The 23651-nt window shown below is 45.8% G+C and overlaps 1 protein-coding gene across 4 annotated transcripts in view; it reads left to right on the top strand.

Moving 5' to 3' along the window:
- The first annotated feature begins 297 nt into the window (after window positions 1–297).
- Window positions 298–23651, top strand: part of LOC138811982 (scm-like with four MBT domains protein 2) — a 151204-nt gene continuing 127850 nt past the window's right edge. For 3 of the 4 annotated variants that reach the window (XM_069999924.1, XM_069999926.1, XM_069999927.1), the window contains exons 1-2: window positions 298–368; window positions 17060–17195. In XM_069999924.1, coding sequence (XP_069856025.1) covers window positions 17096–17195 — 100 coding nt within the window. In that variant the 5' untranslated portion in view covers window positions 298–368; window positions 17060–17095. Of the gene's footprint in view, window positions 369–16471; window positions 16533–17059; window positions 17196–23651 lie in introns of those variants that run through there. The other variant, XM_069999925.1, reaches the window with a different exon arrangement.

Raw genomic sequence — 23651 nt, 5'->3', positions numbered from 1 at the left:
GGGCGAGGAGAAGGAGTGGACGGTGGACTGCGGGCTAATTGGCTGAAGACATTTTGCCAGCGCTGGAAAAGGTCGTTGAAGGAGTTCGCTGCACAGTACAAAAAAGAGAGGGAGGGGGAAGAGAGAGCGAGCGAGCGAGAGCCGGGCATGCGCACAGCGAGGATGCCATATTGGAATGAGGCTGTAGTGGGAGCTGGAGGAGCCGGGCGGGCGCGCGAGGGAGGCGGCGGCGGCGGCGGCGGGTCGGGCGCGAGCGAGCGGGCGAGGGCGAGCGAGCGGGAGAGCGAGCGAGCGAGGCCCCGCGTCCTCTCGCACCGCACCCGAGGCCGGGGGGAGGGGGAAGCCGAAGGCCGGACAAACTTCCCCAGGTAAGAAGGACGGACCGGGCGGGCCGGCCGCGCTCCCTCCGGCCCCGCAGGTTGAGTGCGCCGGGTCCGCGGCTTTTTCTTTTCTTTTTCCAGCTTAGCGGGGGAGGGGGGGTAAATAAATAAAAGGGGAATCCTGAAGTAGCTGTGGGGGGGTGGGGGTGGAACTGGGGTGAGGGAGCTCGGGGACGGACGGAAGAGAAGGGCCGGAGCGGAGGGCTGGCGAAGGAAGCCCCGCACTTGCAGGCAGCCCCAAACTCCTCTCTGCGCTCGGGGTTGTCAGGCTCGCCCCCCCCCGCCCCCCGCTTTTGCATTTCCCGGGTCCCCTCCCCTCCCCCCCTCCCCCGGAGTCTTCCTGCCGCTGCCCCGCCCGGCCCGGGTCGCCCGTCGGTCCGGGAGTTGCCAAGTGCCCTCCCTCCCCCGCGTGTCCGCGGCTTTTCCTCCCGCCGCCCACCGCCCTCTTGTTTATTACTATTTTTGATGATGATGATGATTTTTTAATGCACGCGTCGTCGTAGAGACGCGGCCGCCCGGGCTACCTGACCCCGCGCTCCCGCGGCTGTCTCCAGCGCTGGGGCGCGGGGTGTGTGTGGGGTGTTTCCTTCCCGGGTGTGGAGGTTTGGGGTGCAGAAGGTGGAGGCGAGGGGGGCGATGATCGCAGACAAGTTGGAAGGGTGTGTGTGTGTGTTGTGTGTGTGAGAAATCGCTCGGTCGTCGGGGGGTCTCTCTCCCCTTGGAAACCTTTGCCCGGGCGGCCGACCCGGCGCGGTCAGGAGTAGTTTGGGCGCGTGCAAGAAGCATCTTTGCTTTTCCGTCTCCGTCGTTGTTTCTTTTTCTCCTGTCTCCCTTCCAGCCTCAAAGTAGCACCCCGTCGCCGCCGGCCCCTCGCCCCGGAGCTCCTTTCGGAATCCCGAACCGGATGGAGCCCCGGAGTTGGTTTTTTATTTTCTTCCCCCCAGTGTGGGGCGTGTGTCTCGCGGAAGCCCTCCGGAGAAGCCGCGGTGGCCACTGCCGGCTGTTATTTGGGGATCCTACCCCGCCCCGGGGGGCGTCCCGAGGCCGGGGTGGGGTGGGTGGCTCGCCGCACTAGGGGAGGCCGGGGGGGGGGAGGCGGTCCCAGCGGGGCGGCCGGACCCCGAGCCCAGAGCCCGGTCCGCGCACTCGCGCCGCCTCGGATGCGCAACTGCAGCGGAGGCGGCGGCTCCAGACCCCGCGCCGCTTCCAACATGGCGGGCTGAGGTGGCTTTGAAAAAACTGCCAATCGAGGTTTCTGAGGTGGGAAAAAACCCCGGCGAGGGGGCCACGCCTCACCTTCCACTCCCTCTGGTGACTGCGGGCGCCGATGTAGCGAATTAAGTGGGGGAAAAACAAAAGAGAGAGACGGCGCGACCTGTCCTAGTTTTTTTTCCCCTTTCTTTTCCTTTTCATTTCTTTCCCAAGATCAGTGTGTGTGTGTGTGTGTGTGTGTGTGTGTGTGTGTGTGTGTGTGTGTGTGTGTGTGTGTGAAGTCCATTGCTGGAGAAGGTTCGAGGTGCAACGTAGGTGCTTCCGGCCCCGGACTAGGGCAGCCAAGCAAAACTGCCCGCCATGCCTGTGATCGGTGTGCACGCCCGTGTGTGCAGTTGTGTGTGTGTGGGGGGGTGTTGAGCGATCCCTTCCCGTGTGTGTGTGTGTGTGTGTGTGTGTGTGTGCGCGCGCGCGCGCGCGTCTCGAGGCCAGACCCGGCCACGACGTGACGTGACACGTGGTGCAGCACACACGAGGGCCCAGGGAACGATTTATTTCGGTTTTCTAGAAGAGCCTGTTTTCTCTCTCTTACGTGGTGGCCCGAGGTGGATGGAGCGCGGAAGAGGTTTATTTAAAAAAAAAAAAAAGAGTTAAAACTGTCAAGGGTCCCGGGTGCCCGCCGCCGCCAGTCGTCCGTGCGATTTGGGGTGTGGGAGGAGATTTGGGGTGAGTTGGGCTTCTGCTTCTCTTCGTCCCGCACTGTGGTAGGAGGTCGAGAGGGGGGAATCTGGTGCAAGGTCAAAGGCACGGGTTGGTTACTTTGGGGCTTCGCGCTGTAGGACGGTGGGGGATGGGGTCCGCATGCGGTGTGTGTGCGGACGTCCAGGGTGGGTCAGGTCGGGTACCCCGAGGGCGTGGGCGGGGCTGTACGCGGGAGTAAAGTGGCTGGCGAAGGACCCCGCAGACCAAATTCGGAGCCAGTTATGGGGAACCTTCGCGAAAGATGCAACCCGAGCTCGAAGTCCCCCAGAATGCTGGGACACAGCGCGGCTCGGAACGGGTCCCCGACAGGGGTCGCCCGTGTCCAGAACGCAGCAGCCTCGCGGGAAAGACCCCGGGAGGGGGGAGGGTCCCCGCTGAGGGCACGTTCTTGGGGAGTAGGGGGGAGCTTCCCAAGACAGCGGATTTCGGGGCGCAGCAATCAAGTGCCGGGGTGCATTTTGAAAACACCGGCCTGGAGAGATCGCGTTGGCCAGGTCTGGAGTGACCGCGGCCACGGGGCCTCTGGGCCCGAGGGGGGCTCGACGGCGGTCGCTCGAGACGGGAGCCGTGCCATCGGAGGGTCGGATCCCCTGGCCGGGTCCCGTGATGGGGGCCAGGGGGCGTGGAGATGGGAGGCCCCGCCGCAGTGCCGAGAGCTGGGGACACCCGGACCCCTCCGCGATCGGCGCCCCCTCCCACCCCGCCCGGGGCGGAGCGCGCGGCCCGGCCGGGGCCTGGCGGCCCGCGTGTCCGAGCGTCCTCGGGGACGGGCGCCCTGCGGGACCCCCGAGCCCCTCCCATCGCCCTTCTGACGTCGCCACGACCAGGGCACGATTCACCCTGACGTCTAGAAAACGCACGATTTTTCTTTTTCCTCGCCTCGGGTTGTTCCTGGGAAGAGCAGCGAGCTAGCGCCCTGTCACTTACAAAGAACATTCCACAGGGTTCTCAAGGGGCTCAAGTTTGCCTTGCGGGCCGCGGGCAGGGGACGCGGAGGCCGTGGGGAGTCTGGCGGACCACCGCCCCAGCCCCTGCACCAGCAGAACTTAGGGTGCATTTGTAATTGGGGGGGACTAAGCATCTCCACGCGTAAAAAATGAAATCGGGGCGCGGAGGGTGGCCGTGCCGGGCGGTGGCTCCTGCCCAGGGTTTAGGGGTGCTTCTTCTTGATGGCCGTTCGCGTCGGGCCGGAGTAGTCCCGAGGTGACTCCTGGAAGCCCGGAGCATTGTCCCCAAACTTCTGGCTATCCCGTAGTTTCGCTTTCGGAATTTTCGGGGTCTTTGGGATTGTAGAGGAGTTGGATGGGATCCCAGGAAGGGACAAGGAACGTTTTTATTCCTTTGTGCGCTGGGGTGACTTTCTCGTCCCCCAACCCGGACATCTCAGCGTTGCCTTCCTCCTCTTCGTTGCCCCGGGCCGGAATTTGGGGTCCGAGTCCCCGCGCGCCGTCCCCCGAACCCACATTTGGGATGTTTGGGCTTCGCGCTCAGCCCACTGGCGCGAAACGGACCTTTCACCAGGCTTAGATCCGCTGACCCCCCTCCGCCCCCAACCCTTCACCCCCACACCTACTGAGGAACCAACTGGCCTGTCAGCACCTGAGCAAAATGGACCCAGGTTCTAAGGGCAGAGAAAAAGCTACAAGTTAAAGCGTAAAAGCGGCCTCCTTTCCTAGGGAGGCAAGTTGTAGGTAGGCCAGGGAAAGAGATTGAGCAGGCAGTAGGAGAGAGAAGAGTAGGGAAAGAGAGAGGGGAGGCCTTGGTGCTCAGTAGGAACTGTTCTTTGAGGTTGGAGATCTGCTGCTTTTCCCCTAGTAAGCATTAAACTTGCACACACTACTTCCTCTGGGCTATAAATAAATACCATCTCAGATCTTTATCTTAGCTGATTGCTATGATCTGCGGGGGGTGGGGGGAAGAAATATATGCATTTCCCAAAGCCTCTAGGCCACCACCGAAGTTTTCACTGCCAATAGACTCTGTGCAGGGGCAAGGGTCTGGAAGTCCTTGATCCCAAGGAAAAGAGGCAGCCGCCTGGTGTAGGTGTATACGTGTGGGCTGCTTAGTGATGGCTAACCTTGTTCTGCCCTGGAGACCTATTTCCCATGGCCAGTTAGGGTACTAGTGCCTAGTATGTCAAACAGGCAATCTGCCTGGATATGACTTTTCACTTAAGGTGGAGTAATTGCTCAGAGAGATGTTTTCCTCTTCTAGTGTTCTTGCAGAAATTAAGGGTCATTAAAAAAGCAACAACAACTCTTTCTAGGTGGAAATGACTAGCTCTATGTTCTTGACATTAGCAAAAAGGGAGAGTGGGGACCTGACTCACTCCTTCCTTCCTTCCTTCCTTCCTTCCTTGCCTGCCTGCCTCCTTCCTTCCTTCCTTCCTTCCCTGCTTGCTTCCTTCCTTCCTTCCTTCCTCCCTCCCTCCCTCCCTCCCTCCCTCCCTTCTTTCTTTCTTTCTTTCTTTCTTTCTTTCTTTCTTTCTTTCTTTCTTTCTTTCTCTTTCTTTTTCTCTTCTCTTTTTTCCCTTCTCTCCTCTCTTTTCTCCTTTCTTCACTCTTCTTCCCTTCTCTCCCCTCCTTTTTTTTTCTTAATCATAAGAGTCTTCCCTCCCCTTCTTTTTCCCTCCCTTCCTCCTTCTTTCCCTCCCTCCCTTCCCTTCTTTTAAATGATGAGGCTCTTCTGGAAATTTGGACGCAAATAGAATCACTTTTTGGCTGTTCTAGCTGAGGTGGTATTTTTCACTTCCTCCACCAGCCAATGAACCAAAGGACCTGAGAGCAAGTACTGTGACTGGACCACAGGAGTGTAGCTTTGAGCATCAGCACTCAAGATTCCCTTTAGTGGATACTGGGTGTTTTGGTGAGTTTAAGAAGTCTAGACAAGGCAAATTCATAGCTGCCAGGGCCTACACTTTTAAATCTAGAATTTTTTTGTGAGGATATCAGAGTTGAAGAACTCTCTTCCTCCAGCCCCCTCCCCCTCAAATTGCACAAAAATGATACACTGTGGAATTCAGGTGCTCTCCAAGTCTGGTATGATAAGTTGGGACAATATTTCTCTTTTTATATTTGACCTTTTTGAAATTTTGAGAGTTCATCAACTAGTACAGAGGTTCTAAGAAATTTTTTAAAGGAACTCAGAAGTTTTTGTGCCAAAATAATACTGAGATTTGTAGTTCAAGATAATTTTGTTTTAGAATCGTATCTTTAAGTAGTTATACTAAGGAGTTGCCCTCTCACAAAGCAGTTTATGAATACAATGTATCTTGATCAGTGTTACCCCTTTCAAAGGTCTCACCTGCCCCTCCCCCAGCCCTTCCCTCAGTCTTCCTAATTTTGTAGGATACATACACACTGAATTCTTGACTGCATTGTAATTTCCCCTCCCCCCATTTCTCTTCATCTACCACTTTCCTTTAACCCCACCTCACTTCTGGTGTTTATGGCTTCCTGGTGTTTACTTTGTTGAACTTTGATTTCGCTGTTCTGAGGAATGACACTATTTGAGATCTTCCTTGAATCTACCAAATTTCAGATAATATATTTGTATATACTTGAATCCCACCCAATGTATTTACTTATAAATTCATAAGTTAAATCTAGCTTTGGTAATGTAAGAGAAAACATGCATCTTTTGTCTTCCTGGTTCTGACTTACAGAACATTTTTTCCAGGTCTTTCCATTTCTTTACAAATGGTACAATATCATTCCTCCTAATGGATGAGTAAAATTCCATTTTGTATATATATATATATATATATACCACATTTTCTTGAGTCATTTGTCCATTGAGGGGCATCTGGGCTGATTTCATGCTTTAGTTATGGGCTGGTATTGGGGCTTGAACTCACCCTTGTGCTTTTGCTCACAGCTGGCACTCTGTTCCTTGAACCATGCTTCCAGTTTCTGGCTTTTTGTTGGTTAATTGGGTATAAGAGTCTCTTGGATTTTCTGCCTAGATTGACTTTGAATCTGAAAAAAAAGTCTCCAGAAAAATAATTTTGTGACTGAAATAAATGTTGACCGTGTTTAAAGTAGTGTAAACAAGATACTTAAAAGCACTCTGGTGTAAATAAAAAAAATGATACTCTGATTAGGCGTTATGTATAACAAAGAACAATGTTTGACAGAAGTTTATCAAATAAAATTCTCAGGGACTAGTGTTCCCAAAGATGCCACAAACATGGCAGCAGGTTAGCACTGCCCTTTTGATTGGCCTGTGGAGAGTTGTAACAATTTACAGTATTTTACCACACACTGGCTATCAAAATCCCTCCTAGTGTCCTTGAGAAGAGCCTTTCCTTCACATGATAAGACTGATGTTTTCAACACTGGCTAAAGAATCTATTGTGCTTTTCTGTTTTTTTCTTCCCCCTGAGTTCCTGAAAAATTTAAACAGAAATGACACATTTTAGTAGACACTGGGCAACTTGTTAAAGCATCTGCTGACTTCTGCCATGTGGGCAGTCATGTCAGCCATTGTGATTGGAGGAGAGAGGTGTGGAGCACGTGGGAGTTTTTAATCCAGGGGAATTTTCCCTTGCAGTTTTATTGGCTGGGATAGTAAAGGGTACTACTTTCTCTGCTTCCTGTTCAATTTAGCAGGATTTTTATTTTTTCATATCAATCAAGAAGCAAACTGTTTACAAGAGTCTGAAATGCCAAGTGCAAGTTTGAAACAAGGGCTCCCTTTAAGTATAATTTAAATGAGTGCTCAGGGCGTGTGTGTGTGTGTGTGTGTGTGTGTGTGTGTGTGTGTGTGTGTGTGTCTGTCTGTCTGTCTGTCTGTCTGTCTGTCTGTCTGTGTCTGTGTCTGTGTCTGTGTCTGTCTGTGTCTGTATGCATATGCATATGCATGTATGCATGCATGCTGGGGCTTTAACTCAGGGCCTGAGTGCTGTCCCTGAGCTTTATTGCTCAAGACTAGTGCTCTACCACTTGAGACACAGTTCAGGTGTTTAACTAGAGATAAGAATCACACTGATTTTTTCCTGCTCAGGCTGACTTCTAACTGCAGTCCTCAGATCTCAGCTTCCTGAGTAGCTAGGATTACAGGTGTGAGCCATTGGTGCTCATTTTAACATAACATATTTGGATTGGTGGCTCTGGAGATGAACAAGAATGGATTGTGGATTAATCTGATTGGAAATGATTTGTTTACTTAAACTACCTTAACAAATAAAAAATGACAGATTTGTTTGAGCTCTAGCCTTTCCTCAAAGCCCAGGTTAGACCCACCTCCTGTGAAACTTTGTGATCCAGGCTAGACCATTGCTGAACGTCCCCGTCTCTGAATCTTTCTTGTGTTCTATACTGAGTGCTGCCTTCCTCCTTTACCATATACACTGTACTTTACCATATGCACAGCAAACCTTTTTTATTCAAGGCTGGCACTCTACCACTTGCATACCTCAAATTCCAGCCTTTTGCTGGTAATTGGAGATTAAGAGTCTCATGGACTTTTCTGCTTGGTCTGGCTGTGGAACATAATCCTCAGATCTCAGTCTCCTGACTAGCTTGGATTACAGGGATGAACCACCAGCACCAGGATACACCAAGTTTTAACCAGGAGCGACAGTGAGATAGAGGTTTCCAACACACTTCCTCTGTTTTTCAGTGAGAACCATGCAGGCCAGGACTCCTGCTGATGAGTCCTGAGTGGTGTCCTGTAAGCTCAGATCTTCTGCTGTCTCTTGCAAAGGCATGAACATTTTTCAAGTTCTTCCCTAAGTAAAATAAATTAATGTCTTTATTTCCTTTGCACAACTTTCAGTTTACTCTAAGTGAATGTCTGTTCTCATACATTTAAGAAATGTAATTTATAAAATTTGAGGTATATTTACTTTTACGGCTGAAAAACAGCTGGGCATGGTAGTGTGGCTTATAATACCAACTACTTGGTTGTCAGAGATTTTAAGGATCCCACTGGGCTACTTTTCTAAGCCCTGTGACTCAGTCCGGTGTGATGCTTCTTCAGCTAAGCAGAGTGGCCTTGGGAAGACGCTCTAGTGCTGAGGTTTGGATGTACTTGGTAAAGACTTTGTCACCAGCCTGTGGCTCTAATTGGGAGGTGGTGGGAGCTCTAAGAAGCAGGGCCTAGAGGAAGAATGTTACATGAGGGGTAGGAGAGTAGGGGGAAGGATAGATATTGGGACTCTGGTCCCTTTCTGATGTGCGTGCCCTTGACTTCCTGGGTGCTATGAAGTAAGATTGTCTTTGTCTCTGCCTCTCACTCCCTCCCAAGGTACTCTGCCTCACCCCAGGCCCAGAGCAACCCAGGGAGCTGCTGAAAGAACTCTGACACAATGAGCCACCATAAACCTCTCCTCCTTTTCAATTGAGTGTCTCAGGTGTCTTGTGACATTAATGAAAGGTGACTGACAAAATCTAGCCAAGCTTGATTTTGTGAAACCATTGAATCGTGTTTATTGGCATTTTGGTAAGAAATCCTCTTTGCAAAACAAAACAAAAAACAAAACCTAAATCCTAACTCTAGAGAAACCAGCCTTCCTTTTTCTGTATTTAAATTACTTTGTGGAAACATTTATGTGTTCTAGTACACCCCAGATAGATATCCTTGGTCTGAAGAGTTCCTTTTATCTTTTTAACAACCTGCACAAAACCTCCTTTTCAGGAAGCAGTGGTTTTCAACGTGTAGAACCTGGACTGGCAGCATCAGCCTTGCCAGTGCATGTGTAAAAATGCAGACAGCCAGATACCCAGCCAGATTTAGGGATTCAGAAACTTTGGGAGGGGAGAGATTCCCAGCAGTCTTTGCTTCTAGAAGCCCTCCAGGAGAACCTCAGTGAGATTACAGCTGGCTCTCCCCCTCTCTTTAGGGGTTAGGCTCATGCTGTGAGCCCCCTGGAGATGAGATGGTTTACAAGGCACTCCCTAGCTTGGGCACCAGTGCCTCACGCCTATAATCCTAGTTACTCAGCAGGCCCAGATCTGAGGATCATGGTTCAAAGCCAGCAGGGGCAGAAAGGTCCATGAGACTCTTATCTTCAATAAACTACTCAGAAAAAGCTGGAAGTGGTGCTGTGGCTCAAGTGGTAGAGCGCAAAGAGGCTTCAGGAAAGGCCCAGGCCCTGAGTTCAAGCCCCACAACCTACTAAAACAAGAGAAAGATAGAAAAAAAAGTGCTCGGAATTTGTAGCACATATTTGCTAGGATGTAGGATTGGCTTGGAATCAGCTACCCAGGATTGGAGTGGTATCAACCAAGGGAGAGATGCTTGGTTAACATTACTCTTAGCTCTGTAGTGATGTGGACAGAACTTGAAGTCTCAGAACCAGGTTTCCTTCATCTTTTGCTTCACCAATTCATGGTGGCTCCTGGGGGTAAATGGCAAAGGTGTGCCGCCCCCCCCCCCCCCACCACTGCATGAGTCCTGAAAGCCCTGTGCTGGCTAGAGCTTAGGGATTCCATCACATCTGATGGCCGGTGAGTCTGGAAAATGTCTCTTTCAGTTAGCTGGTGATTCCTTATGATCACATAGGAGAAAATGGGCCTGGGGGTACAATTAACAGTCTCTAACCTTGTCTGTTTGTTTATGCTATTATTGGGGCCTGAACTCAGAGTCTTGTAGTCTTTGTTTTTTGTTTTTTTTTTAATTTTTGCTTCATTGCTTGTACTCTACCACTTGAGCTACACCTCCACCTCCACTTTGGGCTTTTTGTTGCTTCATGGGAGATTAGAGTTACACAGGTTTGTCTGCTTGGGCTGACTTTGATCTAGGATCTGCAGACCTCAGCCTGCTGAGATAGCTAGGATTACAGGCAGGAGCCACCAGTGCTCAGCATTTAACCATCCATAGCAATTTCTATAGTTTCTGGGTATTTTCAGAGATATTTTGCTCCTTAAAATGTGATGTTAAATTGGTTAGAGAATGGGGTTCCAAGACTTGGAGAAGTCATTCCTCTAGAAGCTTAAATGACCCTCATGTTCGATGATTGCTTAACTAAGGGATATCTGAACAGTAGGTATAGCTCGTGTTTTATGACTCTTCTTGTAACTAAATGAAAGTTTGGTGCACTGAAGTATAGTGTAGAGTAGAATGTGGTATCTGGTAAAGACAGGCAGTGAGGTAGGAGTGGCTGTTAACTGGGATGGGGAAAAGAGGCTGATAAGCTCTGAGGAGCAATTCACAATATAAGCACCAGTCCCTCCTGTGTTAGAAAAGTTAAACATGAAATTCGAAATCCTAAAAACTGGCAACTCAGAGCCTGGGAGAATGTTTTATGAATATTAGTTTTAGAAGAAAGGTAGCAAATGGATAGATTTAACTACGTTGAAAGAAAAGCTTTAAAACAAAACACCAACATTCTTTATGTCAGGAGCAACCACTCAGGGGGCAGTCAGGAAAACCAGTTTTGTGAGATCAAATATCACACTCTTAAACGTCCATCAAACTTACCAATAGAGTTAAGTACAGAAGGGATCCCAAAGAGGCACCGGAGGACAGTTACATATTGTAGAGGCTCTTTTGAGTATCAAATTGAAAAGATCCTGTAGACATAAGTCATGTAATGTGTACATTTCTTTTTGGACAATGTCACTCCGCCCCTCACTCTCTCCCAGTTTTTACCCTTCCATCTCCACCCACATGTTGCATACATATACATATATATGTAATATTTTTCTTAATTGGGGAAAGTGATGTGTTTCTTGCTGACACGTTCATACTTGCATACTATGTGCTTCAATCCCAATTGTCTCCATCACCCTCTCTTGTCCTCATTCTTCCTTCTGGTGGTTAGTAGTCCTTCAGTAGTCCTCTTAGTTTTATCTCTTTAAAGAAAAATTCTAGATTATGAGTAGGAAAGAAAAGAGTGATATTTGTCTTTCTGAGTCTGGCTTAATTCTGCTTAATATGAGACTCTCCAGTTCTACCCATTTTCCTGCTGATGATGTATTTTGTTCTTTATGGCTGATCAGTACTTCAGTTTGTACATAAATGCCATATTTTCTTTATCTGCTCATTTGCTGATGGACACCTGGGCTGATTCCATTATTTTTTAGCTGTATAGTTTTGGTCCTATAATTTAACTTCTCGGATTCCACGTGAAAGAAACAGCAGAAATACAGGATTTATGTCTGGGAATGATGACCACAGCACTGTTTATAATGGTGGGAAAAATAAACCCTAACAGCTGAATGATTAGAAATTACGCATAAAAAGTATGTAACTATTTCAAGTAATGTTCTCAAAGAATTTTAATGACGAAAGGAAATTTTTTTAATGTAATGTTGGATGAACAATGGATTAGAGTTCTTAATTCTCCATGAACTTAAGAAAAAAAAAGCACAAAGAAGGCATCAGAAGACATTATACCTATGGAAGTGGTTTTCTGTAGGTATTAAGGTTACAAGTTATTTTAAATTTATTGTATAATTGATTCCCCTGGATTTCTGTCAGGATTGGTATCTTGTATAAGAAAGAAAAAAGTAAACATTGTTGAAAAAGTATGACACATCATTTGCCAAAAATAAGTAAATTTTTCCAAGCACCTGGGTAGTTTCTGTTTGGAATACCTTTTTTCCTTACAAGAAAGATAGGGAATTTGACTCTGTCAATGAGTCAGTTGTTTTTCTGTTTCTCTTGTGACCCTTGAGTTCCATTTAAAATGGTTGATTCAGTGCATTTAAATCAATGCTCATGTCTCCAGTCCGATATTACCTTTCTGTAGTGTGTGGTTTGGCACCAGGGATTAAGACTTAAACCACTGAAGAGCCATAGCAACTTTTCTATCCTTATGAGCAGAAGTTATTAGCTGTTTTTAGTTCCCATGACTCTCTGCTGTTCACATATTTGTTGTTGTGAATCTCTCAGGGGAGAAGTGCATGTTAGGACCCCAAATCTGTGTCTTGTTAGAGAGAGCTGCAGTGGTTCCCTGTTGATTGCCTTCCATCTTCCTTCCTTCTCCTAGCCAACTTCTTTACCCGTTGGATAATTGCCATAGAAACTACTGGTACTTGATGGCAGATGTATTAATAGTTACATTCCTGGGCTTTTATTTTTTCTTCATTGTGCTTGAATCCACTTTTCAGGTGACATCCCACTTTGTTCAATGTATAAATGAATAAGACACAGAAGTAATCTTAGTAGGACACATATAACTTAGTTTCTGAGATGACTTCCCCTAGGAAATTGTATTGATATAAGAAAAATTGCAGCACATTGAATAAAAACCTCGTACATTAGGAAGTTTGCCATGAATCATATGTGGAATATTAGAGGGAAACTCAATCTCCTTTTGAAGTTTGTTAGGTCTTAAAATTCCTGTGTTCTCTTTTAACTAGCTTGGCATTATTAAATTAAAAGTTTGGAGAGAGCCAAAGACGGGTGGTTATTTAGGACATGTTCCAAGTTCTCCAGTATGGCCTACCAATGCAGGGGTCCGCCTGGCCTGCCCAGTGCGGCAGCCGCTAGCCATGTATAGCCATTTAAGTTTAAAGTAACAAAAACTAAAATTCAAGTCCTTAATTGAATTCACTCACTATATCTCATGTACCCAGTATTCACATGGGTCTAGTCGTTACCATTCTGTGCCAGGTCCAACTACAGAAGATTCCAGTGGCCACTGCTGGACTAGGGCTTTTCAGAATAGCCAATGGGACCCTGATGGTTTCTGATTGGTTTTTGAATCCTATCCAATGAACTTTCTTACCTAGTCACTTCCTCCCTAACAAAGATTAGCTTAGTCTGTGCTAAAATTAGTTATATTCTGCAAATACATGCCAGATGAAGGAAGGAAACAGGGTCGAGTCAGGAGTAGAAAATGCTTACTAGATGAAATTTGATTCGGAGAAATGGTTACACCTCAATGGAGGAAATATATAATTGAAATGGAAAGTATATAGTAGCTTGAGAGCATTTTAGCATTGAAAAGGACATTTGACTGTGTCATAATCAAGCCTTATTTAATGCATGAAAAAATGTGAGGAACAGAGGTTGAGTCATTTGTTTACGTCACAGAGCTAGATGGGGTCTGCTTACTCCAAGTTACAGCCCAAAACTGCTGACTAGGTTCAGCACTGTTCTCTGGCTTACCAGTTGTAGAGAGGAGAAGAGCTTATTGTTGTACAGTGTACTTGAGACACAAATAACATTATTTGTTGCACAAACCAGGAAGTTACCATGCCCAGGTTATGTGTCCTTGTGAAAAAAAGATCTTGCTTACATTAACCGACACTTTTACTTACTCAGAAATATACTTCCTTTAAAAAAATAGCTATCTGGGGGTTAGGATATTCTTGTTAGGTAAAAGTGTTTAATTTTTAAAATACCCTGGATAGTTGTGTGTGTGTGTGTGTGTGTGTGTGTGTGTGTGTGTGTGTGTGTGAGAGAGAGAGAGAGAGAGAGAGAGAGAGAGAGAGAGAGAGAAAGCAAATAGGATTTCTGTGAAATGATATGTCCTTCCCATATTTAATGTGTTTTCCCTCAGAACTGTCTATTTTGATAGGCTCCATTAGGTGCTGAAACCTAGCTGTGGAAAGCCTAGTAAATTATCCTGGCATTTGTGACCACATGCTGGGAAAAGATGGCATTTTGGTAGAATTATTTCCTCTGTGTTCTGTTGATTATACCTTTAAGTACCTCTTGAGCTCATTTCCTCGGTTCCTTCTTTACTTAGTACCGGCCCTCCCCTTTACTCAGCTTCCATCCAGTCTTGCTCTCTTCCTTCCATTCTACACTCTGCTACAGGATGTCTGCCTGCATCTTAAAGCATGGCACTTACCTTTCCCTTGTGTGATCTGTGTGTGTGTGCCAACCCTAGGGCTTAAACTCAGTGCCTGGATGCTGCCCCTGAGCTTTTTCTGTTCTCTCAAGGCTGGTGCTCTACCACTTGAGCCACAGCTCCACTTCCAGCTTTTTGATGGTTAATTGGAGCCCAAACTGGCTTTGAACACCATGGTCCTCAGATTTTAGCCTCCTGAGTAGCCACCAGTGTCTGGCCCTTGTATGATTTTAAGCAATCTGAAGGATCCATTTTCAACCTCAGACCCCGCCCTTTTGCTCATGGATCTCTGGTTTTCTGGGACAGCCTCAATTTAATTTTTTTTGCATCATTGATGCTGACTTGTGCCATTCAGACCATATGCTCTCATTTTTGCTGTAGTAAATACTGTCATCTGTGCTCAGAGTGTGTTGGGTGAATGAGAGAGAGTCTATTTTTTCAGGTTTATGTCTTTGAATGTCATCCTATTTGGTTATTCCCAGTGGCAAGATGCTTAGATTTGTGGTTAATGAACCAGTCAAGGTGTTTTTATAAAAATATATATATAATTTCTTTTCTTATTTTGTATCTGGATCGAGAAATGGCTTTGTACCTCCACACTGTGTCTGGCATAATACTTTACATGCAACAGGTAGGTAGTCAAATTAGTGCTGAGCCACCTTCCTGTGCTGGGTACCTGATCCATTTCTACTTTTCCTTGGTTGCTTTTTTTTTTGACTTTTTCTTTTTTTATTGTGAAAATACTGTACAGAGGGGTTACAATTACATGGGCAAGATAATGAGTACTTTTTTTTTATTTTGGTTTGTTTTTTTTTGCCGGTCATGGGGCCTGAACTCTGGGTCTGGGCGCTGTCCCTCAGCTGTTCAGCTCAAGGCTAGTGCTCTACCACTGGAGCCACAGCGCCACTTCTGGCTTTTTCTGTTTATGTGGTGCTGAGGAATCGAACCCAGGGCCTCATACTTGCAAGGCATGCACTCTACCGCTGAGCTACCTTCCCAGCCCCTAATGAGTACATTTCTTATCAAGCATTGTAGCCTCCTCCTTTGTTTCCCCTTCCCATCCCTTCCCATCCTCCCCCCTCCTCCTCCCCCCCCCCAACCAAAGTTGTAAAGTTCATTTTTGACATCACGGCTTGTACATCTCATTGTTGTAGTGTGTCCACTGTATCCCTATTTAACGATTTGTTCCCCCCCCCACAAATTATACCGGCATCAAATACAGTGCAAGCAGGGGTTATACTGTGGGGGAGGGACATACAAAGCAACAAAGAAATAATCTTATAAATGTGTTAGAAACAATCGCATGAAAGAAAAAAAATTTGAATATATATCTTAGGGTTCATTTCCCTAACATCAACTTATCTGACCTTTTCTGCTTGACTCAGACATATACTAGATATTGCAAATAAGGGAAACCATGGGACCTATGTTTCTTTGGGCCTGGCTTACTTCACTTAATATAATTTTTTTCCACACCTTTCCATTTCCTAACAAATGGGGCAATGTCATTCTTTCTGATGGAGGCATAGAATTCCATTGGGTATATTCCTTGTTGGCTTTTGGCAACCCTTTTCAACCCTTACTGTGGCACAGCACAAATGACTAACAATCTTTTATGAACCTTCAATTTGGACAAATTTCCCAGTGTTTGCTATGAAGGGCAATTAAATGTCACCAAAGAGGTAGAGGTCTGCATGTGTGTGTGTATTTTAAGATAATTTACCACTATGTGAGCCACACAATATTCAGTTGATAAGTTGATATATATATATATATATATGCTTGTCATATTATATATATTATATATATTATATATATATTATATATATATATATATATATATATATATATATATACCATATTATTTCTTCTCTTCATCTGTCCTTGCTATTTATTTATTTTTTATTTTTTGGACTGATAGTAGGGCTTGAACCCAGGACCTGGGTACTGTCTCCTAGCTTTTTTTTTTTGTTCAAGGTTGGCATTCTACCACTTGAACTATTTCTCCACTTCTGGCTGTGTGTGTGTGTGTGTGTGTGTGTGTGTGTGTGTGTGTGTGTGTGTGTGTGTGTGTGTGTGTGTGTGTGTGTGTGTGTGTGTGTGTGTGTGTGTGTAGTTAATTAGAGATAAAAGTCTTACAGGCTTTTTTGCCCGGCTTGAACCATGATCCTTAGATATCAGCCTCCCGAGTAGCTTAAAGGAATGAGCCACTCACACTCAGTTCTGTGCTTGCTCTTTGTGAACTTAAACTTTTTCAAGCTTGTAAAATGAAAGAGACAATGAAATAAGTGGAAGACTTCACACCACCACAGGGACAGGGAGTGGCTGATGGTTGGCAGTGATTGCTCTTGGTATCTCATGGGTTCCCACATAAGCCTCCTGGGAGAACCACCAGGAATTTTCAACTCTTCTCCCAGTCATATGAGAAAGTAAGTGGAGAAGGACAGTATGTTGTGGGAGAAGTCTTCTAATTCATAAAGCACACAAGTGCAGAGACTGTCACTGGTTTGGGTACTAGTTCACCCATGATGCATAAGGGCTTCTTCCGTGATCAAGATACCAAGTATTGGTATCTGTGCGGGAGGGGTGCTGAGGTTGAGGGGGGCTTGCTCCTTCTCAGCATGGAGAGAGAGACAGAGGGGCTTTGTCCCATGTAACCATGGTGACTGAGATGTAAGTTCTACTTATCCTGGAAAATCATGTCCATATCGGTGGCATTGTCGACTTTGAGAAAGTTTCTGCTTTTGCTATGCAATGACCTTGGTTGTTGACCTTGCATAGAAATGCACTTGTCTTTATTCCTGGTATTTTCTATCGCCAACATTACCTTTCGTTTAATGCTATACTGAATTGATAGCAACTCTTTGAGAGCATACTGTTACTACGGGAGAGCCTAGAAATGAGTGTACATGGTTTAATATTATTCAAGTGCTCTCATGTTTACTCTTGGCTGCAGGATGAATTAAGGGAAGAAGATAGTCACTTCTCAGACATGGAGAGCAGTCGGTCCATTTTCAACATGCAAGATTCTTCATCTTCATCTTTGGAAAAGCATGTCAGCTCAGCCAATGGAAATGGAGATCTTGATTCAGGTATGACTTTGCTTGCTTAGTTCTTCTGGACATAGAAATGTTCAGGAAACAGTGGAGTGTTTTTTACTCGACCTCACATACTGCCTGTCCCTGGGATTTGCTGTTTTGTCTAAGCAATGTGTGTGCCTGTACCGTGGTACAGGCTGGTGTTCTATCAGGCTTGGCTGGTGTTCTATCACTTGGGCAATGCCTCCAGAACTGCTTTTTTTTTACTTATTATTTTGATGACAGTGTTCCAGGGATTTTTTTTTTTTTTTTTTTATGTACACACTGGCTTTAACCTCCATCCTCTGGATCTCGCCTACGGAGTAGCTTGGATTACAGATGTGAACCACTGGCCTGTATTTCTGAACTATGCCATGCACATAGTCCATGACTATATCATTTTCAATGATGTGTTTTCAGAATGGTCTAAAAGCCAGCTATGTCTTATTATTAGCCTTCCATTTTTATGCAGCTGCAATATATCTCTGTAGCTTAAGTCGATTGTGAAATTCGTTGATGATAATCTGCTGTCAGGAAATTGTTTGTCCTGATGTTTCCTTGAGAACGGGTTCATAGATGGAAAGTTTGAGACGGAGAATATTATCCCCTGGGGGATTTTACGCCACAGCCCATCAGGTTCTCACCTGGAGACTTGTTCTGTGCTTTTGTACGGTAGATGGTCCACTCTTTCTAAATAAGTCTAAATTATCCTTATGACCCAGGTTTGTTTCCAGCAATGTGACTCATCTGTCTCCTCTCCTTAGAATTTGCATACGTTTTCCTGTGGCCAGGAGACAATGTTGGGATGGGGCTTATTTATTTATTTAGTCCGGCAGTCATTTATTTTTATGATGCTGGGGTTTGACCTCAGGATCTTGACCTTGCATGGCAGGCAGTCTACTGTTGAGCTACACCTCTAACCCTTCTTTGTATTGGTTAGTTTTGAGATAGGGACTTCATGCCATGGCACGTGACTGGACTGCAGTCTATTTTTAGCTTACCATCTGTGACACTGTGCCCAGCTTCTTCCATGTAGACTGTTTTAAGGGGCTGACACGATCCTCCCGATTTCAGCCTTCTGGGAAGCTAGTATTACAGGTGTATCCTGTCATGTTCACCTGTGGGTTGAGAAATGGTCTTGTGAACTGTTCTGTCCAGGCTGGCCTCAAACTGTGATCTACTCATTCTTAGACTCCCAGGACGTGAACAATATGGTGCCCAGAATATGGGGCTAGAAATGTTTGAGCAGGCTTTAAAGCTTCACTTCGTTCTCAAAATCCACATCTTCCAGATTTAAGCATTTGAACTATTGACCACATGATCAAGTATGATTCCTCGAGTTGTCTATTATTATTTTCTTCACTTGTTGGCATATAAAATATTTCCAGTTCTGGAATCAGTTTTTGGATATTTGGTTCTGGGGTCTACCAGGAGCCATGCAGACAGAGACTGAATGCTCAGGGTCTTTTCCTGGAAGAGACTTCAGGATCAACTGTCCAAGAGAAGGAAAATTTAGTGTTCTTTAGTGGATTCTCTATGGATTTGAGAATTACGGATGACCGTGTCCATGTGAGTTCAGACAGATCCTCAATATTTTGAATTCTTTATATGTATTTACTCTCTTAACTCTACTTTGTTTTTGTGTTCTGGTCCTGGGACTTGAACTTAGGGTCTGAGAGCTCTAACAGCATTTTATGCTCAAGTCCAGAGCTCTATGACTTGAGCAAAAGCTCTCACTTTTGGCTTTTTGCTGGTGAATCAGACATAAGAATCTCACAGACTTTCCTACCTGGGCTGGTTTGAACCATGGTCCTCAGATCTCAGCTAGGATTATAAGCATGAGTCAGCAGCACCCAGCTTGTTTTTTATGGTCATTCCTCCACCCCCGAGTGGTAGGGACAGTCATGCAGATCTTTGTGCTCTGATGAGATGATGAGATGATTGTTCTGGCCTCTGGTGTCTTCAGTGTGAGTTGGACCTCCAGGGCGGCTGATGGCTTGAGTTGCTTTGTGAGTTATTTACACTGGTATTCACAATTGCACAATTTTCTACTCCTTAGGATAGTATGAACTCTGAATGTTAGTATTGAAAAGAAGATCTAATCCCTTCTTCCTGTCTCTTCCTGCATTTAGAAAGCACTTAGAAGCTGGTCACTCACTGGTGGTGGCTCATGCCTATAATCCTAGTTACTGGGGTTCAAAGCCAGCCCAGGCAAGAAAGAAATGGAAATGGAGTAGTGGTGCAAAATGGTTGAATACTGTCTTTGAGCACAAAAGTTCAGGGACAACATGCAGGCCTGGTGTTCAAGCCCCAGATTGGCAAAAGCAAACAAATAAAAATGAAAAAAAAAACAAAAACCCAACCAGCCCTCCCCCCACAACAAAATGAAACAAAACGCCCACCTAGTACATAAGAATGCCTACTCAACACTGGGCACCGGTGGCTCACGCCTGTAGTCCTAGCTATGCAGGAAGCTGAGATCTGAGGATTGCAGTTCAAAGCTAGCCCAGGCAGGAAAAGCTATGAAACTCTTACCTCCAATAAACCACCAGAAAACTGGAAGTGGCACTGTGGCTCAAGTGGTAGAGCGCTAGCCTTTGGCTGAAGAGTCGAGAGGTGGCGCTCAGGCCCAGGGTTCAAGCCCTATGACTGACCAAAAAAAAAAAATGAAAAAGAAAAAGAAAAAAAAGAATGCTTATCCAGCAATTTTATCTGCCCATTCCCACTATCATTAAATAGTTGCTGTAGGATTTAATATTCAGCCTTGCAAAATCAGTGTCATTTCAGATTAGAAAGTGGTGCAAACCCTAGATTTTGAGTTTGTTTATAGCGTATTTCACATGGGCTCCAGCTTTTAATAAGGTATTTATTTTCTTTGAATGTTTATTACAGATCCACAGTGGATCACTGTGGCTCACAAGCACTCCAGCTTTCTTTCAAAACTGTGAAGTTTTCTTAGCATCTTTTCACAGTCAGGTTTCATGACGTCACAAGGGAAGTGCCTCCCAGTGGCTCAATTTATGGCGGAGGAAGATTGTCAGAGTTTCCTTGATAAAATGTTTATGGGTTTAAGAGGCTTATGAATCAGCTGTAAATATTTGCTCTGGGTTTATGGGACCTCTCCTCATAACATTGTGTGTGTTTATCTAATGCTCATTGAAATGTCTTTAGAGAATCGACTGCCTGGGGCTCCTAGGCCCAGAGAAGATTGTATGTGACACAGTATTTTGTAGATGGCTTTATTGTTCAAACACTGCAGTTCAAGTCACCAGTGGCCAGGCATACAGTTTTTCTTTTTCAAATTCCATTTAGCGTATGACTTTTGGGGGTACTTTATGAAGTCTTTCTTTAGGCCAAGGAAGGAATGACCAAAGTTAATGTCTTTCTGATTCCACTGGGGAGATACTGGGAGCTGTCTGATTTTTGTCTTGTCAAGCTGACTGAATAAATAAGTGAACCCCAAAGGAGACAGAGCTCGTTATATTGGGGCGGGGACTGGAAATGTTGTTTGTAGTGAATTGAACTTTGGTTGAAACAACTTTTGGTGAAATTACAAGTAGTGTGAATTAGAATTTTACGAGGAATACAGAGCTACAACAAAAAGTCTCAGAGTCTCAGATTGAGGCCCTGTCCCCCCTCTCCTTATGGGCCATGGCGATGAGGGTTCTGGGGCCTCTAAACTGAGGTATCAAGAGCAGCAGGCAGGGTCAGATGGCTCAGCCTGGATATGAGTGAACATTCTTTGGGGTGAGGGAGTGACTTGCTCAGGACCAGCTCCCATTCATTTTCAACAGCTGACATTCTCAGGGGGCTGCTGTGTGGTCGCTTCTTGCCTTCTCAGGCCAACGGCTAAGTTTCCTGCCTAGGTCTTCTTCCAGCTTAGCTTCTCTTCATCATCCACAGCCTCTAGGGACTCTGCCCTCTCTTATCCTCCTCATGGTGGGTACTTGGATGATGGGTTCCGCCCCTGGCTGTGGCCTGTCATCCCAGGTAGACAGAAGGTAGAGGTGGTGGTGGAGTTTCTGAGTTCTGATAGTAAGCTCAAGAGCCGTGATTACTAAGAGCTCAGCTCTGCAGCCCACCCTCCACTGAGACTATTGCAGTAACATTGAGTCCCTCACCTTTCTGAACTCCTGGTAGCTCTTCTGGGGGTGTCCATCTGTCATGTTTCTTAGAAGATTTGTGAGGCTGTGTGTGGCGCTCTTGGCAGAGCGCAGACCTCAAATCTTATGATGATGTCTGGTTCTGACTGTGGGGTCCGTGGGAAGACAGGGTGTGAGCCAGATGCGTGGCTGAGAAGAAGTTCTGGACAGGATCTGCACTAGGCTCCAGTCCTCCTTTGCCGTTTTGGCAAAGGCCCAGGGCTAACATCATGCCTCTCACCAGTGGATCAGACAGCAACTATGCTGAGAGATGTCCAGATGTGCTGCTCAAGGGACAAAGTAACACAGGGCTGACAGCTGCCGCCTGGCATGTATTTTAGATTATGACTGTATTTGCTTTGGGTGGCTTCCCTGTGTCCATGCAAGTCAAAACCCTTACCATCATTTATCAATAGCTAGGGGATTAGGATCCACCATTAACTTTATTAATTAGTTATTAATTAATTAGGTACTGTTGCTTAAGCTTTTGAACTCAAGGCTAGACACAGCTCCACTTTTGCTTTTTGGCATTTAGTTGGAGATAAGAGACTCATGGACTTTCCTGCCCTGGCTTGCTTTGAACCTCAATCCTAAAATATTAGCTTCCTGAGTAGCTAGGATTACAGACCTGAGCCACTGATGCCTGGCTCTCCCATTAACTTCTTTTAAGAAGCCTGCTTGTTGTTGAAAGGCCCGAGTCCGTGAAGGTGGCCTTTCCTCCTTATCTCTTGGCTGTTTGATTATAAGTCATTTTATTGGAGTAACATTAGAGAAGCAGTTCTAAGGAACTTTGATTATATAAAGCAATAGTTATGGTTCTGGCCTTCGACTTAGCATTCTAAATTTTTAAACAATACCCCTTTCTATCCAGTGTCAGGACCCTGCCGAGTATATTTAAAAATCCCTAGTAGAAAAAAAAGATCTAGAACCTTCCTACTTAGATCCTCAATCCCTGCTAGCCCTGGGACACTGGACAGGTGTGCCACTTCTGTACCAACCACAGGCTGGAAAGCCGCATTTCCTCATCACCAGTAAAATTGCCTCCTGCTTGGGAAAGACTTATGGGCGCAATGGTACCATGCATTGAGCATTATTGAAAAGGAAGAGAATATAAAATTTGAAGCTCCATTTGCATGTTCAGGCAGCTCTTCCTGCCGTGGATTCTCCTGTGTGGTAGCCTGTGGTGGAGAGGTTAAAATAACACATGCATTTCTTAACACTTCTACTAGAAATGATAATGCCACCTGGATCTTAAAATACATTAATTAGTGCTCTCCAGTTATGCATATGGTATCTTAAGGCATAGCCATAGTGTCTTTGGTTATCACTTGATTTCCTTCAAAGACTTAGTTGCTGGGTCTGTGCAGATTTAAAGTATTTCCAAGTTTTTAAGAATTAATTTATTGTAAGCCGGGCTCACACCTATAATCCTGGCTACTCAGGAGACTGAGATCTGAGGATTGTGGTTCAAAGCCAGTCTGAGCAAGAAAGTTCATGAGACTCTTGTTTCCAATTAAGTACCAGAAAACTGGAAATGGCTCAAGAGGTAGAGTGCTTGCCTTGAGCTGAAGAGCTAAAAGACAGCGCCCAGGCCCTGAGTTCAAGCCCCATGACCAACAAAAAAAAATTAATTTATTGTTATCATATAGGCAATGTACAGAGCGATGATCATTACATGACTCAGGCAGTGAGTAGATTTCCTTTCATAGTGTCTTCTGTTCCCTCACTCTCTCCCAGTCCCTCCCTCCCATAGTTTTGATTTTCTTTTTTTTTTGTCGGTCATAGGGCTTGAACTCTGGGCCTGGGTGCTGTCCCTCAGCTCTTCAGCTCAAGGCGAGTGCTCTACCACTTGAGCTACAGCGCCACTTCCGGTTTTCTGGTGGTTTATTGGAGATAGGAGTCTCACGGTCTCTCTTGCCTGGGCTGGCTTTGAACCGTGATCCTCAGATCTCAGCCTCCTGAGTAGCTAGGATTACAGGTGTGAGCCACCAGCGCCCGGCTCATAGTTTTGATTTTTGCAGAGACATGTTGTACATTTGATTGGACTTCTCCTTGTTCCCTGTGACCAGAGAAACATATGTTCTCTTCTAGTGTGTTTTTCTGGTATGAATGACCCTGATTGATCTTTCCTGTCAGGAGAGGGAACCAGGACAGGGCCAGGCAGGCAGCTGGTCTCTTTCTGTCACCAACTTGCAAGGTGGCCTCATGCCCCAACAATCCTTCTGGCCCTCCATTTTTTCCCCTTCTAAAAGGGGAAAAAGGAACTTTTTCTGTTACTGTTTTGTAAAATCAAGCCTCTTGTGGCACTAGTAGTTAAAGATACTGTTTT

Source organism: Dipodomys merriami, unplaced genomic scaffold (genome assembly GCF_024711535.1).
Source record: "Dipodomys merriami isolate MVZ:Mamm:240054 unplaced genomic scaffold, mDipMer1.0.p SCAF_554, whole genome shotgun sequence".
NCBI lineage: Eukaryota > Metazoa > Chordata > Mammalia > Rodentia > Heteromyidae > Dipodomys > Dipodomys merriami.
The sequence above is the reverse complement of the archived record's forward strand: the minus strand, read 5'-3'. Positions and strand labels throughout refer to the sequence as shown.